The sequence below is a fragment of the Anoplolepis gracilipes genome, chromosome 4, assembly GCF_047496725.1.
Source record: "Anoplolepis gracilipes chromosome 4, ASM4749672v1, whole genome shotgun sequence".
NCBI lineage: Eukaryota > Metazoa > Arthropoda > Insecta > Hymenoptera > Formicidae > Anoplolepis > Anoplolepis gracilipes.
This window is the reverse complement of record NC_132973.1, coordinates 13,482,918-13,503,431: the sequence shown is the minus strand read 5'-3', so window position 1 is coordinate 13,503,431 and position 20,514 is coordinate 13,482,918. Positions and strand designations below refer to the sequence as shown.

Here is a 20,514-nt window from a genome sequence, read left to right as displayed (position 1 = left end):
TAAAAGAATTTTATTTTGATTTGTATTTTTTGGATATTGCGCGGCTACGTTTATTTAGCGGCGAAGCCGGAAGCCGCGCCATGTACGCTAGATTTAATAGTTCCGTTGATTAGAGTTGTAGAGTTCGTTAGAGAGAATATGCCTAGGGACAATTGTATCAGACGACAGTTTTGTTATATCAAAAAGAAAATAAACCTTTTTTCTTAAAATAGCATTCCTGAGTTGAGTTTTGCTTAATCGTGAAATTAGAGGTGTGCGGACTAATATTTTCACTCTCAAACAAAAATGTTAATAATTATATATATTAAACCGATAATACTTTAATACAGAGTACTTAGTACTTAAACTTTTAACATAACAATGAGTTTAACGAACAATTCGAGCAGATGTAAATTTTTCATCAAAGTTTAAATTCTTTATTTACCTTGAGAATATATTTGACAGTATAATCAGTTTAAATTAATTTCAAATGCTGACTAAGAAATAAAAAATTTTTTTTTTCTATTTGCAATAAATATTATCGTTCAAAAATGTTCTTTAAAATTAAAAATATTTAAATAGTTAATAAATATTTAATTCAATCACACAGACCATTGACTCTGTTCAAACTATCCCAACTTCAAGCATAAATTGTTCAAATAGAATACATAATTTGTTCGAATTTTTTGTTCAAATTCTAATACGAGACATAATTTTCATCTTTACATTCTCTTTTTACTATGATAGTTTTGCAATATCATTATATTTTCTTAATCGCATGTTTTTGAAAAAAAGATATTTAAAAATACATATTATATAACAAGCTTTCTATCTATACATCATAATTATTAAATAATGAAAAAAAATTTGTTGAATTTTTATAATTATTTAAATGTTGTTTGTATGATAAATGGAATATTATAAATTCTTTTAATGTATGACTAAATGACGATTTGGTTCTGGTTCATTGCTCTCGTATACCTCACTTTCATACAACGAGAATACTTGTGCTTCCGTTCTGACACGATTTGACCTTACTAATTTGAATGTAGGCAAATGAGCCCTATTTTCGTTCTAATGTATATTGTAGAATATGGTCTCACCAACCGTTGAATGTAAATTTCAGAAATATAAAGGTGCTCTGTTTCCGGGACATTATATATATATATCGAGCGAGTAGTAGTAAAGTAAAATTTTATTGACGTACGAACATTTCGGTTGAATTGAAGTGCGTGAGCAAGAAACTTGTGGATATAATTTTCCAGATTTTCTGTAGTAAACTTATTATTTTGCATTTAGGTAAAGAGTGTTATAAATAAATTATTTGTAGTAAAAATAATTTATTTTCAAAAAGTTATAATTTATAATTAAAAAAATTTAAATTATAAATATACATATTATGCGATATACTTTGCATTATTATTGCAATCTGCTATTTATATTTATATTTTTACAAAAGTAATTTAATCATAATTAAAGTTAAGTATGCAATTATTAAATATCTTCTAAATTAATCTGTTAAAATAATATTAGAATATATTGAAAAATTGACAATTGAATATCTTATATTTAAAATCTCTTGCAAGATCCTGCGTAGCTTATATATCATTTAATAAATCATTTAATAGGAACAGATAACTTTTTTATTTTTTTAAGTTCTTAATTTTTCTAATATCTTGTTTGTTTGTATGTATATACATACGTGCTCTTCATAAAAAAAATTCGGATATACATATATATATATTTTAATAATATAAAGTAAAGCTCTATATAAAAATAAAGTACAATAGACCAAGTAAATAACAACCACACGCAATATTTTTTTCTTGATTTATATTTAATTTTTTTTGTATTCTTTCGTATTATATATGATTTATATTTGGCTTGTAACAGTTGATGAGGATGGTCCGAAAATGGACCGAAATGTTTGTTTATTAAATGGTTTAGTTATACTAATATTTAAAGAATTATTTGAGCAAATGCTTGCACGTCTATTTTATAAATTAATATAAAATGTATTTTAATATAAATGTCTTATGTGTGTTTTATATTTTAATATAAAATGTAAAATTTCTATTTTTTTGTGAGTAATATGCTGTTTTTAATATTAAAAAGAAATAGATAAAGTAATGATTACAGAATAATTAAATTATATGATCAACCAAATTATTGGGTTAGAAGAAAAATAATGTCGTATTTTTGAGTCAAAATTGTAACAAATTCATTTATATTTAAAAACAACTTTAATTTATAATGTAATGGCCGTTATATTGTATAACTTTTTGCCATTTTTCAGGCAGTTGCATAATTCCTTGCGCGTTTTCTCATCGAAAAACAGTTGAAGTGATTTTTGCAGTTTTCCAAAGAAGTGAATGTGTTATTATTAAGGAAGTCCTGCAAGGATCGAAATAGGTAGTTATCAGAAGGAGCAATGTCTGGCGAATATGGCGGATGTGATAAAACTTCCCAATCCAGTTGCAATATTTTTTCCCGGGTAGTCAAAAAAACATAAGACCTTATTTTGACATTATCTTGATAAAACACCTTTTCTATTCATCAGTTTTGGCCGTTTTTCTGCAATGGTTTCCTCCAGTTTGTCCAATTGGGCACGGTATTATTCGAATTAAGCCATACATTCTTTGAAAGAAGCTCATAATAGACGACATTCTTCCAGTTCCACCAAATACACAGCATTATCTTCTCCTGAATGAAGTCCAGGAGTGGTCAACGGGTTTTCTCATTGCTTTCTTCAGGATCGCACAGCGTTATTATAAAAAACCGATTTCTTATCATCTGTTATAATTCGTTTTAAAATGAGTCATTTTTGCGTTTAAATAATAAATGGCAGGTGATAATGCGATTAATTAAATTTTTTTAAATAAATATGCGGTACCCAAACATCAAGACGATTTATATCCCTTAGGTAAATGCTCAATAACGGTTATATGTAATAAATGGACTATCTTCGCAATCTGCCGTCTCGTGTATCGTTGATTATTTTCGATTAAATTTTTCATTTCGTCATCATTAGCGACAGCTCGTCTCCAGAGCTCTCCTTATTTTTGAGTGTCGTCACCAGCACGGAATTTTGCAAATCATCTCTAATATATGCGTTCAGTTACAGCACTTTTTCCATACACCGCACATATTTCCTTTTTCGTTTGTGTCGCGTTTTTTCTTTTTCGGAAATAAAAAAGCATCAAACAACGAAAACATAGCTTTTTTTGCTCCATTTTTTCTCGATCTCAACTAAATTTAAACGCTTCTACATATGTTTTATGTACGTTAAATGATACTTAGAGATGCCATCTAATGTGCAATGTTATCTAAGTTGAAATTTCTTTATTATAAAAAACACTAAAGACATCTATTCAGAAAATGACATTACTTTCCTTTCAACTCAATATATGATCAAAAAATTATAATGCTCGAAGAATTATTATATTTTTGACATAAGTGCAGAATATTGTGTGATTTACGATTTAGAATTTACACTAAAGAATCTTACACTTTATATTACATATGTTAAACATAAATTTTACAATTACATATGTTAAACATAATTTTTTCCAGTGACATTCAATATATTGAAAAATTTTGTAATGAAATTTAAAGAGACTATAAACGATGAAGTATTGGCGAAAGAACCACATAGGGTCGATTATAAACAGAAAATTGTATGGAAAAATGTCATTATTTTCACGTATATTCATTTTTCATTTTTTTACGGATTATATTTGACATATTTTTATGCCAAATTTTGGACGATTCTTTGGAGTACGTATTTTATTTATTTGTGACGTTCTATAAATTCTTAAACTGCTTATATCAATACAATAATAAAGTAAACTATACATATTATTAAACTATCATTTGCAATTTATAGATTATGGTATTGGTGTAATTTCGGGTATAGGCATCACTGCTGGTGCTCATAGATTATGGTGTCATCGATGTTATAAAGCAAAGTGGCCGCTGAGATTTATTCTTATGATTTTCCAGACTGTTGCTCTTCAAGTAAGCTTGATTTTAATTTTTTTTCTTTTCATTTAAATATCATATATATAATATAACTTATTTAGAGTCTGTTATTGATTAGAGTTTTTGTATTTTTCCGGAGTAAATATCATTTTCTAATAAGCTATATTTTTTAGGATAATATTTATCAGTGGGTCAGGGATCACAGAGTACATCATAAATTCACCGATACTAACGCTGACCCATACAACGCACGTAGAGGATTTTTTTTCTCGCATATCGGTTGGCTCCTGGTTCGAAAACATCCGGACGTTATTAGTAAGGGTGCTACGATCGACATGAGAGATCTCGAACAAGACCCCCTCGTGGTTTTTCAAAAAAGGTATGAACATCTTGTTCTTACGAGAGGGTAAGTGAAATAAATATTATCCTGTTTACCTGATTTTATTGATAATCTCTTTTATTCATTTTCTTTAGATATTATATATATTTGATGTCATTCTTCTGTTTTATTGTGCCAGCCATGGTACCTTGGTGGGTATGGGGTGAAAGTCTGTGGAATGCGTGGTACATGGCTGTTGGCAGATATTGCATAAACCTGAATTTAACTTGGTTGGTGAACTCTGCGGCTCACATTTGGGGTATAAAACCATATGATAAGTACGTATTGTACTTGGACGCTACTTATTTTGTGTAAACGTGTGCTTATTTCACATGTAATTATTTCGTGTTGTTGCTTAGAAGTTTATTTTATGGTATAGATCAATCACCCCCACTGACAATACTAGTGTCTCTTTCATGACGTTTGGCGAAGGCTGGCACAATTATCATCATGTCTTCCCTTGGGATTACAAAGCAGCGGAGTTTGGAAATTATGGGCTCAATGTTACCACAGCTCTTATCGACTTCTGTGCTTATTTAGGTTTAGCTTACGATTTAAAAACTGCATCTACCGATATGATAGAAAAACGCATTCTTCGAAACAGTAAAATGATGAGTTACTAACTGATCCAATTATCGTATAAAATTAAATATAACGTTAACATAAATTTTTTAAATAAATTTTTCTTTAAAATAGGTTTCCTTGAAAAAGTAAAATCCTATGAAAAATTTACTTTTTTATTTATTTTTACATACACATAAAAATTTTAATTGATAAGCAGTAGCACATTCTATATGCACACGCGCACACAAACTCACACAAACACACAACACACACACACACACACACGCGCGCGCACACACACACATATATATATATATATATATATATATATATATATATATATACAAACATGATAATATATATTTTCAAATTAATATATATACAAAGTTGAGAAAGTTACTTTATAAAAGTAACTCGTTACTGTTAGTCAAAAATAACGAATCGTTACAATTTCCGTTACTTTTTTTTTTGTATACAATACAAACTTTACATAAAAAATTTTTTAATAAATACAAGATCAAATTAAATTAAAAATTTACATTAAACACTAAAAGTTTTTAAACATTATTTTACATTAAGTAATCAAAATGATATATATTTGATAGTGATATCGCTATTAATATAAAATGTGTAATAATTTTGATAACAATAAATTATTTTGAATAACAGAAACTTTTGAAGAAAAGTGTAAACAAGCTTTCTTAAACATTTTTAGATGCTGTAAATGTAAATAAAGTAATTTTCTTATTGTTACTTTACTTTCAATAGATTTATAAATATGGTCAAAATCCCTTTCTTCACGTCTCTTCATTTCTTTTTATTTAAAAATGTTAACATAATTTTCATAATATATCGAATTCTTGACCAATCATTGAATTACTACTTAAATGTTTTTTTTACAAAATAGAAAGATACTAGAAAAAGATTTCAATCCTTATCAATCCCTAAGTTCCACATCACGCATATGTGCACATGTATTTATAAAATATGTTACACGTACTATATACAATGCGCGTATATGAGTGAAACGATAAATATCTGTGTTTCTTTATTTGAAAATTTATATTTGGAAAAAATATTAGTATATTCAAGTGTATTGAAAAAAAATCCTAGAGAACACAGAAAGGCCAAAAGACATCTGAAAGATATTTAAAAAATTTTAAGCATCTTGTAGAGACATGTGCTGCCTGGAAAGTAATGATAAAAGTAACTGTTAATTTCGTTACTCGTTATCGAAAAATGTAACGGAGTTACTTTTTCCGTTACAAACAAAATTTGTAACGTCGTTACCGTTAAAGTTACCGAAAAAAAGTAACTGTAACGGTAACGACGTTACAAGTAACGCGTTACTTCCCAACCCTGTATATATATATATACACATACATATATATACATATATCTTCTCCTATTTATTGTCAATATAATTGCAGTGTATTTTTTATTGTATATGTACAATTACTATATATAATAATATATTTATATTGTTATTATATATTATATATTAATAACTTATATGAAATATTATACATATAATTATTATACGTATAAATTATTATACATTACACAGCACACAAAAACGCAAACGCAGGTCTGTTATAAACTATGTGATAAGGCAGTTGATAAGCATTGTCAAGTATTGCGACAAGTTTATAAACTTAGAGAATTTTTTACGATTCAACTAAAAAACTTGCAGTGATAGTAGAAAAAAGTCACCTTAAAAGAAAAGTATTTATGATGCAAATAATTTTAACCTTGCTAGAGAGAAAGAGAACAAAAAAGAGAGAGAGAAGTTTAAAGTATTAAAAATTATTTTCTAAAATGTATTATTAATGTACTAAATGTAATATTTCTAAAATAAAGAGAAAGACCTAAGTTACTTATTGAAATACTTCTGAAAAGTTTTACGCTGTGGGACCTATAAAGATATTATTAAACTTCGGAAATTCATTGTAAATTTGTTTAATTTTTTACGGAACTTTTCTCTTATACATTTTTAATTTTCGAACAGAATTGGCAATTCTTGAGAAAAGGTTCTGAAGCATGTATTGTTGTTGGAGATAATCACTTTGAACAGTAACTTTATGTGAGTTTGTTAATTTATTTGCAATTATGTTGGGTATATATTGACACATTATGTATTGACAATTTTAAATTTGTGTAAGTCGTTAGTAATTGATTTTCAGATGTTCTATATTAAACCTTTTTTATTTGTTTTTACTTCTAGAATATAGTTTATGTTTGGTCAAATGCACTTTATATAAACCTCTGTCATGTAAGTTAAAAGGAAGTGTTATTATATATATTAATTTACATAGTAATTGAGTAAAAATGTAATTTTGATCTTCTTAAAAAATTTATTTTTTGATTTGCCGGATAACTTTTCTGGTAAAGTATACATTAATTATGTAAAAAATGGTAAAAAATAAATATTGTAACGTATTAAACTTAAATAAAAAAATAAGTTAAAAAAATTATTAATTAAACTAAAGGACATATATGATTAATATTATTTGCTTTTTAGTAGATAAAAGACTCTGGAAGATGAAAACAATAAATATATCATTATATAACAATTATGTAAAGAAAAAAGAGAAATTTAAGAAGGGAAATTTCTAAAGAGAAGGAAACATATTTAAGACCATAAATATGTGTGTCTGATTGTGGACAAGATCATCTTGCTCTGTTTATTTAAATCAACATTTTGTCTTTTTATATACTCCACATATCTCAGAAATAATTCTTATTTTTTGTATGGCAATTCTCTATCTAGAATTTCAATTTGATGCCAATAAAAAATTGTGAATGCAAACTAATTAGTGACATTATATTACTGATAATGTGAGGATCTCGATTTTTTATTCATATTTATAGATTATTAATCACTTTTTTATTTGGCCTACACAAATAGTGTCATTACACATGCACATGTGCACATAACTGCATATAAATTTTTATTATGTAAATTAAAAGGAAGAAATGTTGTTATAAGCGGGATTCAATTCTGCTTTAATTATTGAAAAAATATGAAATCAAGAGAAATATCCATTTTATTAAATAAAATTACTTTAAAATGATTTTATTTTAATTTTTATAATAAAACTTTGGATGGAATATGGTTCTATCCATCAGATGTAAGATAATTCCTTTTTATGGGATAAAAAATAATAAATAAAGAATAAAAGTTTAAATACTTCCCCGAAAAGGTTAGTTTGTGATATAAATAAAAAATTATTTTACCATTTTCAACAATGACGACGACATTCAGAAAACTAATGCGATTGTCCAAACCAATTTCTAAAGAAAATTGCAATCATTTATGTATCGAATTGAAAGTTTGTAAAATTTTCTCAAGATGATTCAAAGAAACAGCAATTAATATAATGCGATACTCGCGAATCGTTCTTGTGAGTGTTTAATAACTTATAATCTTTTGTCATTAATATATGAATAATGGGCGCGTTCAGGAAACGCAGCGGTTACAAAACGATTGAGTAATTCGTCAACGGTAATTGATCTAAATTTAGGGATCTAATAGTAAAAACCAATAATCACTCACTGATTGTTTTGTTCTGAACGCACCCAATGTACTTTAATTAAAAGTATTGGATGGATAGTGTATATTAAAAATTATCATTAAAAATATGAATGCGTATTTGATTAGAATTACAAATTCAAGAGATAAACGTAAACACATGTACATACGCATCAGGAAGCAATCTACTGCATTTTTTGCAGAGCGAAAAAAGTTTCTCTAGTCTTCTAATCTAATATTAAAATATCTTATAAATGTGCAAATTATTATCGATAAAATTTTATAATGCTCACGTAATTTTTTAAAAATCAGAAATAGCAGCTACTTAAAATTTTTATTAAATATTAGTATAAAAAATTAATATATGTATATAAAAGATTATTAATTGATAAGATTATGATTTTGAGAGGATTATCTTTTTTCTAAATCTTTGGCAAACATAAAAAAACATACAAAATTAAATACTAATTTAAATAAAATAAAATAAACAGAGCGATATAAATCTACTCCCAGACACACATATTTGCTCTGTTTTCTCTCTCCCTAACAAATTCCCCTTCCCAAATTCTTCTCTTCTTCCTTAATTGTTATATATTGATATATTTTTTCCATTTACCAGTCTTTCACCGAAATTCAAACATTGTTAACAAGGTATGTTCTTTAATTGTTAACTTTTTCAATTTTATTATTTTATCCTTTTAATTTAATTTTTTTTTAATTTAAGTTCTTTCTCTATGTTATTTATTATAATTTTATCAAAAAATAACGTATATTTTATCAGAGATGCTTACAAATGGAGAAATATATTTTTTAAGACGATTAGGATTACATTTTTATAATGCTGATATTAAATTGATTACATCCTGATATTAATTGATAAAATTAAGTTAGTTTTGGGAAAAGGGTTGGGAAGTAATGCATTACTTGTAACGTTGTTACCGTTAGAATTACTTTTTTTCGGTAACTGTAACGGTGACGGCGTTACAAATTTTGTTTGTAACGGAAAAAGTAACTTTGTTACATTTTTCGATAACGAGTAATGAAATTAACAGTTACTTTCCAGACAGAACATCTCTTCAAAAGATGCTTAAAAGTCAACTTAAAAACGTCTTATTGTTTTTTTAAATATCTTCAAGATGTCTTTTGGCCTTTCTGTGCTATTTGGGATTTTTTTTTCGAATATACTTGAATATATTTGACTATACTTGAATATACTATACTTTTTTCGAATATAATTAGCAAATAAAAAAACAAATATTTTTCGTTTCATGCATATGCGCGCATTTTATATGATACGTGCATTATGTACTATAAATACGTGTGCACATATGCGTGAAATGAAACTAAGAAATTGATAAGAATATTGAAACGTATCACATAGTAACTGCTGGAATCTTTTTCTAGTATCTTTCTATTTTGTAAAGAAAAACATTTAAGTAGTAATTCAATGATTAGTCAAGAATTCGATATTATGAAAATTATCGTATCGTGTTAACATTTTTAAATGAAAAAAATTGAAGAGATGCGAAGAAAGCGATGTTGACCATATTTACAAATCTATTGAAAGTAAATTAACAATAAGAAACTTATTTTATTTACATTTACAGAATCTAAAAGTGTTTAAGAAAGCTTGTTTATAGTTTTTTTTCAAAAGTTTCCCTTATTTAAAATAATTTATTATTATCAAAATTATTACACACTTTATATCAATAGCGATATCACGATCAAAATTATATCATTTTGATTAATTTAATGTTTACATTATTTTAATAATGTTTAAAAATTTTTAGTGTTTAGTGTAAAAATTTGACCTTGTATTTAAAAAATTTTTATGTAAAGTCTGTATTGTATACAAAAAAGTAGCAGAAATTGTAACGATTCATTACTTTTTGAGATTCGCTTTTTTGCCCCTTTAAAAGCTCATAAAATTTTTTTTACATACTAAGTAGTCTGACCTTGTGTACCATTTAATGTAAAAAAATTCAGGTTTATATCTTTAATAGTTTTGGAGAAAATAGTTTGTAATAGGTTATTTGACCCACTGAATAATAACATATTAGATATAGATTTATATAATAATTATTATTTATAATGTAAAATGTGACATTGCGTGAAATATACTTTTGACATTGTAACGCTGAAGGTAACAAGATTAATGTGTTGAAACGTATATTTTTATATTTATGTATTTAATGTATTAATGTATAATTTTAACTCGGACCTCGCCCTTTAACTCAAATATTTATAAGTTAATAATTTTAATTTAGTTTAGAAAACAGCGTTTTTACATTCTGTTTAAAATATTTTGAAACCTGTTGCTCGTTATTCTGTCAATGATATATACAAGTTTATTTTTTATATTTTTTGTGGAACCATTAAATTCCTATTTAATAATTTAGTCATTATAGAAAATAATAAGCTTAACACATACTATGGCGGATCCATAGATACTGGCTCGTACTTCAATATATATAATCAATCCATTACCATTAGTATTGGTAATGTATGTACCCTGCAGTAACGCCAGAATCCAAATGCGACTTCACGCAAGAAATAAACATAGATAGTAGAGATCTAATTTTATTTTAATATATAAATAATAAATGTAGTAAAAGAAGTAAGAAATTAAATTTAAATAAATAAAAATATGAATATTTAAAAAAAACATTTTTCCTTAAAATAAAAATCATTTTAAAAGTGCTTATTTTTTATTTTAAATAAATATCTAAATATCATTTTGCATTTTGTATTTTTAAACGGACTAATTCCAACTGTTTTGCATTTTCTATTTTACATTTTAGGTTTGCAGATCTTTGTATATACATATATTACATACATATATTTATATATATACATATATTATATACATATATTACATATATACATATATACATTTACAGTATATATATATATATATATATATATATATATATATATATATATATATATATATATATATTTATGATATATATGATGTATATGAAAATTTAAAAAACATTTACTAATTTTATAATTGTTGTAGAAATATAAAAATGCTTGTATTTACAGCAACATAGGAACATTTTTTATATGTTACAAAAGTGTGAAAATATCATCTTTTAAGAATTAAATCTTATAAGATAAAAAAGTATATTTTACATAAACAAAAGTTGATTAAAAAGTTTAATTATTACAATATTTGCTAAGATTAAAAGCATTAAAAATATTGTCCAATTCGAAAAACAATGATTTTATTTTGATTAGAGAGAAATCATAAATAATTTTATGTATTATATTTTTTTTCAAGAACATAATATTTTATTTCATAAATATCTTTGCTATTCACAGAATACAATATACAAGTGGGTAAAAAATCATCGTATGCATCACAAATATTGTGATACTGATGCTGATCCTCATAATATTCATCGCGGATTCTTTTATTCGCATATTAGTTGGTTTTTTATGAAGGAACATCCAGAATATATTAAAAAAAGCAAACAGCTGGATTTCTCAGATCTTATGTCGGATCCTGTCGTAGTATTTGGCGAAAAGTAAAAATATTCCGTTTATTTTGTCATAAATTATAAAATAAATTTGTATTTTTTTTGCATATAATAACGTAAATAATAAATAAATGTCGAGAAATGTATTATATTCTCGAAATATGCGTCAACTTTATTTCTTATAAGAGTCTTAATTTTCTTCTTCATAAATTCGAAATTTTGTATATGTATAAAAAAAATGTCAAAGAATTTAAGTAAATTTTTATTAGAATACATCCATAACGCTTTAGAATAATTTTTTCAAATGTTCGTATTAAATATAATATTTTTAGGTATTTTTTACCACTTTAACTTTTCTTCGGCTTCACTGTACCTACAACGTTACCTGTGTACCTCTGGAATGAGACCTGGGAGAGAGCTATAATATCACAAGTGTTTATACGATACGTAATTACTTTGAACATTGTGTGGTGCCTTAATAGCATCTCTCATGCGTGGGGTTTTAGACCATATGATAAGTATGTAATTTGCACGCATACGTACAATACTCAGAATTGCACCTGTGTGTGACAAACAATAAATTATAAAACATAAGTCTTTGCTAATAACAAGTAATTTATACAATATAACAAAGCATTCTTGTATCATTAAAATTTTCTTAAGAAAATAGGTTTTTGCTTTAACTTGTGGCCTAGTCATTTTTATGACATAATTCTAAAGAGGCTTAATCTTATTGATATCGATTATATACATAACACGTTTTCTATTTTTTAAAAACGTAAAACCGGCGGACAATGACTTAATCAATTATTTGTCAATGGGAGAAGGATATCACAATTATCATCACGTGTTCCCGTGGGATTACAGATCAGCGGAAATAGGAAACGATAAAACGAATTATACCACAATCATGATTCACATTTTTGCAAAATTAGGATTAATCTATGATCTTAAATATCCGTCTATGAATTTAGTAAAAAATACCATATTAAAGAGAGGTGACAGAACACATCCCATGTTCTTCAAAGTACCGAAAGCAAAATCTGATAATACAGTCGAACAAATAAAGTAAAGAACATACTAAAAGTAAAAGAAATAATCAGAGAAAGAAATTACAAATACATCTTTTAATTGAGAATCTGTCTTGCTATAATCTTTAATAATGAGAAAAATCAATTGGTGTAAAGAAGGCCTATAATTTTTAAGAGAAAAGTAATAAATATGTAGCTGCTCGTTGCAAACTTATTTAATTATTTATTTTTTATTTATTTTTTTATTTATTTGTTAAGCAATTATGTGTTTTCTTTAGACCAATTGATTTCTCTCATTATTTTGTGCATAAAAATATATTCAAGATATATATATATATATATATATATATATAAATAATATATATGTATATTTATTGCACAGCGTATAGCATAGCAGTAAGCAAATAAACTTCGTTTGACTGAAGAGATTCTTTCAATGATTTTCGCTTTGCCAAAATAAATCCTAAAAAGATGACGGAAAGATTGATCTTTTCAGCAAAACGAAAAGATGTGTTATATACATATTTTAAACATTTTTTCGTTATTTTTTAGTTTTGTGTGCTGTTTGGGACAATTTTAATATGTTTAAGAAAAGAATATTTAGACATGTAAAAATAGAAATTAACATGTAGTCTCTGTAGTATATAATTTTATGTATATGTAAAAAAATACGCGTAAAAAAATACAATAAGAAGTAAAAAATTAATTTATCTTGTCTATAGAAAAGTGAAAAATACGTAAATATTTCTTAAATTATATTTTTTTAAAAATATTTCTATCGAGATGTTTTTTATTACTATTTAGTGTTTAAGGAGATCTTAAAGCTGTTTTATATATTACCGACCAAAATCTAATCTAATGACAATATTTTTACTTAATATAAAAGTTGCAATTTATACACATAAAATAAAATAGTAAGTTAGAGATTAAAGTCGCTAGTATTTAATTATAAACAACGGGTTAATTAAAACGACCTGACTAGCCAAAATTATTCAATTTATTCACACGACGTTTCGACCATATAGTTGTGGTCCTTTTCAAGTGTAACTATAAAGAAAATATATAACGGATCAAAAAATTATATGGATACAATTTATACCGAATTAAACGCAAACAATACAATATAATGTCGTTAAAAAACTAGTCTACTCACACGTAAATTAAGAAAGAGAAGAAAGAATCCAATGGGACATGTTTAAAAGTAGAACTTAATTGTGGAACAATTAAATATGTCACTTAGTTAAAACCAACGGTTATTAAATTTGAGATAAACACAAACAACGAGACACGTCATCATGAGACATGTCAGCATGAGTTTTTAAACGAAACTGTCAATGTTTAGAAAGAAAAACAGTTCAAACAACCTTTATAATTTTGTCATAAATATTATTTAAATTTTCGGTATCTCTTTGTAGGTTAATCGTGGAGTTAAATTTCTTGATGAAAAACATTTCAGCTATTTCTCTTTTCTTAATAAATTTTTCATCATGTAAAATAACCGGCTTGTCCCACTCAAAATCATGCCCAAATTCAACTCTGTGCTTGCTAACGACTGATTGATTGGTAGGATGTAATTTTATATTGTTAAGATGTTCTTTAATACGTGTGCGTACATGTCGTTTTGTTTGGCCTATGTAGAGCGCATCGCAATCCTTACACTGTAATTTATAAACAACATCAGTTCTATTGTCAGTATGTAATCTGTCTTTACCACGCTTAATCAATGTATTAAGTTTATTAGTTATAGTCGTAACGACGTTCAAACCAGCGTCACACACAATACGACGCAAACAAAAGCTGAATTCATTAACATAAGGAATTGAAATAAAAAGGCTGTTTTATTGTAATTCTTTCCCCCGGGGGTCAAACTCTAAATTGTCGCGGTTTTTTAAAAAATTAATCCTCTTTTTGATGTGTCGTCCAATAAGTTTGTCAGGGAAACAATTATTACGCAGCGTTTCATAAACAATACCTAAATTCTCATTGTGGAATCTAGTATCAGAGAGCAGTAAAGCATGATCAACAAGACTATAAATCGTATTAATTTTATATTTCATGGGGTGATTCGAGTAAAAGTTGATATACCTTCCCGACCAAGTGGGTTTTCTGTACCAATTAGTTATGAGTCTATTGTCCACACGTAAAACAGTAGTATTTAAAAAGCTAATGGACTTATTTTGTTCAATCTCAAACGTAAATTTTAAACGAGGGTGGAAATTATTAAAAGTATCTAACATCTCATCAATGCGTGTGCGTGGGATTATTGCAAATATGTCGTCCACATATCTATAGTAAATTGGGACTTTAAAACTTAACAAATTTAAACAATGAGACTCTAAATCATCCATGACAATGTCCGCTAGTATCGGAGATAAAGAAGAGCCCATAGGGCTTCCGAAAATTTGCTCGTAAAACTGTCCATTAAAACTAAAACTTGTCGAATCTAAAATTAATTCCACCACATGTATAAATTGAGAAAGGCAAAGGCTAGTAGCAGAACTGATGTTATTCCATCGTTTTTCAATGGTGCTCAGAACTAATTCTTTGGGGACATTAGTAAATAACGAGCTAACATCCAATGATATCATTACTTGACCACTCTCAATAATACCGTCCTTGATCTTTTTGGAAAAAGACCATCCGTCGTTTATATGTAAAGCTGGCTTTATAATTGACCTTTGCAGTATATCCTGTATGTAAGTAGATAAATTATACAAAGGACTGCCAACAAGGGACAAGGGACAGTCCACAGTCGTAATGAACAAGACTGATTATCTGTTAAAAATGGAGTTGATATTGAGTGATGAATTTACTTACAAGAAAATCAATAAAAATCCGACAAAACCACTTACGAACAAGATAAATTCATTATTAAAATCTTGGCTCAGCAACGAGCTCATCGATGAAAGAACTTACAAACATCTTAATTGTACAAATGGAAATTTGCCTTGTTGCTATGGGTTGCCCAAGATCCATAACCCTGGTTTCCCATTAAGAATCATTGTTACGACTGTTGGCAGTCCTTTGTATAATTTATCTACTTACATACAGGATATACTGCAAAGGTCAATTATAAAGCCAGCTTTACATATAAACGACGGATGGTCTTTTTCCAAAAAGATCAAGGACGGTATTATTGAGAGTCGTCAAGTAATGATATCATTGGATGTTAGCTCGTTATTTACTAATGTCCCCAAAGAATTAGTTCTGAGCACCATTGAAAAACGATGGAATAACATCAGTTCTGCTACTAGCCTTTGCCTTTCTCAATTTATACATGTGGTGGAATTAATTTTAGATTCGACAAGTTTTAGTTTTAATGGACAGTTTTACGAGCAAATTTTCGGAAGCCCTATGGGCTCTTCTTTATCTCCGATACTAGCGGACATTGTCATGGATGATTTAGAGTCTCATTGTTTAAATTTGTTAAGTTTTAAAGTCCCAATTTACTATAGATATGTGGACGACATATTTGCAATAATCCCACGCACACGCATTGATGAGATGTTAGATACTTTTAATAATTTCCACCCTCGTTTAAAATTTACGTTTGAGATTGAACAAAATAAGTCCATTAGCTTTTTAAATACTACTGTTTTACGTGTGGACAATAGACTCATAACTAATTGGTACAGAAAACCCACTTGGTCGGGAAGATATATCAACTTTTACTCGAATCACCCCATGAAATATAAAATTAATACGATTTATAGTCTTGTTGATCATGCTTTACTGCTCTCTGATACTAGATTCCACAATGAGAATTTAGGTATTGTTTATGAAACGCTGCGTAATAATTGTTTCCCTGACAAACTTATTGGACGACACATCAAAAAGAGGATTAATTTTTTAAAAAATCGCGACAATTTAGAGTTTAACCTCCGGGGGAAAGAATTACAAAAAAACAGCCTTTTTATTTCAATTCCTTATGTTAATGAATTCAGCTTTTGTTTACGTCGTATTGTGTGTGACGCTGGTTTAAACTTCACAAAAAATATTTAAATTTATAAATTCTGAGTTATCGATTTATTGAAAAAAAGATATAATTCCTATCTAAGTTGGTAAATTAACTTACAATAAGTAAATCGATTGCATTTTAAAGATTAACTGATTTCTAAGATCAACCGATAAGAAGAAGGAATCGATAAGAATCAATAAGACTCGATCGCAATATTCTTTATTTGAGAATTAAAAAAATGTATACACATAGACAATATATTGTATTAGTATGCAAGTGATGTGACTTATCGCAGTAATATCAAAAATCATTCTTGAGAATGTTGCAACTCATAATGCATTTTACATATACTTGCATATTTACGTTATATTGTATTAATGTATGCATATGACATCATTTATTATTTCCAAAAATACCGGAAATCATCGTGACCATGTTGAAACTCAGAATGGACTTTGACATTAGAAGTTAATTGTCAAACGCATCAATATGACTTATAAAGAGCTTACAATGACTATAGCATTTCTGAGATATCAGTAATAATAAAGCAACATAAATAATTTTATCAGTATGGATTTCTTGATCGATTTGTTTCTCATATTTCAGTATATGTACAAATTCTGTACAATCTTGGAATAAAATTTTTGCAGAAAATAAAAACATAAAACCACATAAACATATATTTATTATAATACTGATAACTTTAATTAAATATAATATTCATAAATATTTATAACTTTAGTTAAATTTAATTAAATATAGAATAGAAAATTATATTAACAAATTAAATAATTATTTTAAAAAAAGTATAAAATATATTCTAATTTATCTATTTCTTCATAATCTAATAATAGAGATTGCAGAGATGAAACTATATCAGACTTAGCAAATAATTTTTTATAACTTAATTGCATGATGTCACATAAAACGAACACTTTGGACTGTGCGAGTAAATAAATGTCATAAATAAAAAATATGTTCAAAATTATATAAAATATGACTTTAAAAATAGAATAACTCATATGCTTGATGTTACACCTATATATGTAGAAGTATCACAGATGCGATTGGCGCATACACATGGCGATCTTTGCAACAGGCGATCTTTGCTACTTCAATCACGTGGACTGTATTTGAACTTTAGTCAAATGTAATTCATTATGCAGCATTCTGATTGCTGTAATCTATTATGTATAATGACTCATATCCAATTTCGTATATTGCAGGATATATTTCACGTGAATTATATTCAAAGGTTACATCAAATATATACGTATTATAGCGTACACATCTAAAAATGCTATTCATTATTTCATTTTGTACTTGCAATGCGATACAAAGGCAACAAGATAATAAATAATTAAAAAAGGATACTTAAAGAAAATACTTAAAATACTCTGAAAGAAGATTGTTAAAGATAAAATTAGAATTGCAATTTACAAAAGACATTTTATGCGTGTATATATGTGAAAGATTTAATTAAATTACAAAATAAAACGTGTTTTTAGAGTTCAGCCAAATACATGTAAGAAAACTAGTATTCATCTTTTATCATGGTTCATGGCAAAGAAATATTTATTTATAGAATAATTGTACAATAATCTTTAAAGTATGCTAATTGCATTATAGTATATTTTTTCGTGATACTATTTTTTTGTTTGTTTGCATGCCTGTTTTTTAAGTTATTTTGTTCGATTATCAATTATTTGCAAGTAAAACAATTCGAAGAACAGAATGTCATTTAGTATTGTCGTCATATCTACTGAATATTATTGTATAACATATTAGAGCACATTTTAGATAAGATAGTTTTGACTGTTTTATTCAAACATGATAATTTCATACAAATTATAATATATAAAATTATGCAACATTATTATCATTTAATTAAGTTTATATTATAATAAAAATTTCCAACATGTCAGTAGTACAAAGTCTTCTATTCGAAACTCTTTTTATGTGTTTAACTTCCGCTTGCACATGATATATTTTAATCATCTCTGCGAAAATCACGCCACCACTAATCAAGTAAATGTTTAATTTCTTTGATAATTATTTTTAAATCATTGTGTATAAGCCTGTTTTCTCGAGCTTAAATGTATAATATATTATGTATGCTATATTACTAAATCTATTTTTCATTACTTAAACTATTTTTTACTGTCGCACCAACCAAGTCCCTTCTTGGCAGAAGCTAGAGAAATAAAAAGGTATACTATTTTTTATTCTCAATACTATAAATACATGACATATAAATTATTCAACCACTATAAATCAAAAATAAAGCGAGAATACTTACGTTCATTTTTTATTCAAAACAAGATTCATTTACACTATTCGATGTTTTCAATACAAAAATGTTCATAATTATACAGTCTGATTTAAATTTTTAATTTTTTCAACGTAAAGCAAAGACTATATTGTTTATTTGAAAGCCATTTCTTTTTTTTTACTATTTGCCTTATAACTTGAAAACAACAAATAATATAAGAGTACGTTACTTTACGCAAAAAATTACAAACCTATATAAAATCATAAAATTATAGATCTCGTTGTATATTAAAAGTTTTGGATAATCTGAAAATGACTTCGCTTCGCGCAATAAGTTACAAACTCATGTAGATATAATTACAGACCTTTTTGCACTAAAGGCACCGAAAATATCAGATGAATCTCAAAAGTTTTTAAATCTATGTCTTTCGAGCTATATATGTTCACTTTTAAATTTTCAACGTCTTACATAAACATCTGTCTAAATTTGTGTACGCATGTGAATATATAATCTAACCGACTTTAATACTTCAATACTGAATCTTCCTTGCTCTTCTACTTTTTCGCTTTGCATGCGTTTGTTCATAAATTTTAATAAGCAATGAATGTCATAAGAATTACGGTTAATATTTTTTTAAGGTTATTCAAGGTTATTTTAATATATGTCAAAATTACATGATACAAAATATTTAAAGAATTGCTCATGGTTTCTAATTATTTAATTATTTAACATTCTAGAATGTTGTAAAGTTTAATGTTTAATATATTACAAAATTCTCTTATTAATTTTTCTGATAAATTTTTCTTTTAAATTTGAAAGTTCTTATAATAGAGTTACAATTAATGTTAAACAAAATAAAACTTTTCTACTATGTATCATAACTGTAACATAATAAATTATATTATAATTTTTTTATGAACTTTTTAGCTTCAAATTTTTCTAAATTGTTAACGTTATAGAGTACTTTAAAAATCACATTTATATTCAGCATAAAAAAATTGTAAAAAATAATTATTCTTTTCTTTGTTGAACGATACAATCATAATGGGTTAATAATAATTATAATAAATAAATTTCTTTTTTTATAATTTTTTACTTTATTTTATTATAATTAATATATTTATAAACAATATTAATTGACATTAATGACAATCATAAATTAATTTAAATACATTTAATAAACATACATATTTATATATATATATATAATACAGGATTGGGAAATAACGCGTTACTTGTAACGCCGTTACCGTTACTTATTTTTGGTAACGGCGTTACTTTTTTATAGTAAAGGTAACGAATTTTACGTTACTTTTATCGTTACTTTAGTTAT

At 26.4% G+C, this 20,514-nt stretch overlaps 3 protein-coding genes and 1 pseudogene across 5 annotated transcripts in view; 3 read left to right on the top strand and 1 right to left on the bottom strand.

Moving 5' to 3' along the window:
- Positions 1–14,268, bottom strand: part of LOC140664764 (glutamate receptor ionotropic, delta-2) — a 43,793-nt gene extending 29,525 nt beyond the window's left edge. For both annotated transcript variants that reach the window (XM_072890214.1, XM_072890216.1), the window contains exon 1: positions 14,105–14,268. The gene's annotated coding sequence lies outside the window, so the exon portion shown is untranslated. The remainder of the gene's footprint in view (positions 1–14,104) is intronic.
- LOC140664941 (acyl-CoA Delta-9 desaturase-like) lies at positions 1,151–5,201 on the top strand. 2 transcript variants are annotated; one of them, XM_072890580.1, is made up of 7 exons: positions 1,178–1,278; positions 2,276–2,391; positions 3,553–3,756; positions 3,866–3,996; positions 4,134–4,339; positions 4,435–4,617; positions 4,719–5,201. In XM_072890580.1, exons 3-7 carry the CDS (start codon positions 3,582–3,584, stop codon positions 4,960–4,962), a joined length of 939 nt encoding a protein of 312 aa, XP_072746681.1. In that variant the 5' UTR covers positions 1,178–1,278; positions 2,276–2,391; positions 3,553–3,581; the 3' UTR covers positions 4,963–5,201. The 2 variants fall into 2 exon arrangements, with proteins under 2 accessions (XP_072746680.1, XP_072746681.1); XM_072890579.1 differs by lacking the exon at positions 2,276–2,391 and having other exon boundaries at positions 1,151–1,278.
- On the top strand, positions 7,013–12,992 carry LOC140664531 (acyl-CoA Delta-9 desaturase-like; annotated as a pseudogene).
- A 1,440-nt stretch (positions 14,269–15,708) lies between the features above and the next one.
- On the top strand, positions 15,709–18,053 carry LOC140664530 (uncharacterized). Its single transcript, XM_072889703.1, has 2 exons — positions 15,709–16,358; positions 17,960–18,053. The coding sequence occupies exons 1-2, from the start codon at positions 15,709–15,711 to the stop codon at positions 18,051–18,053; spliced, it is 744 nt and encodes a 247-aa protein (XP_072745804.1).
- Positions 18,054–20,514: the final 2,461 nt, after the last annotated feature.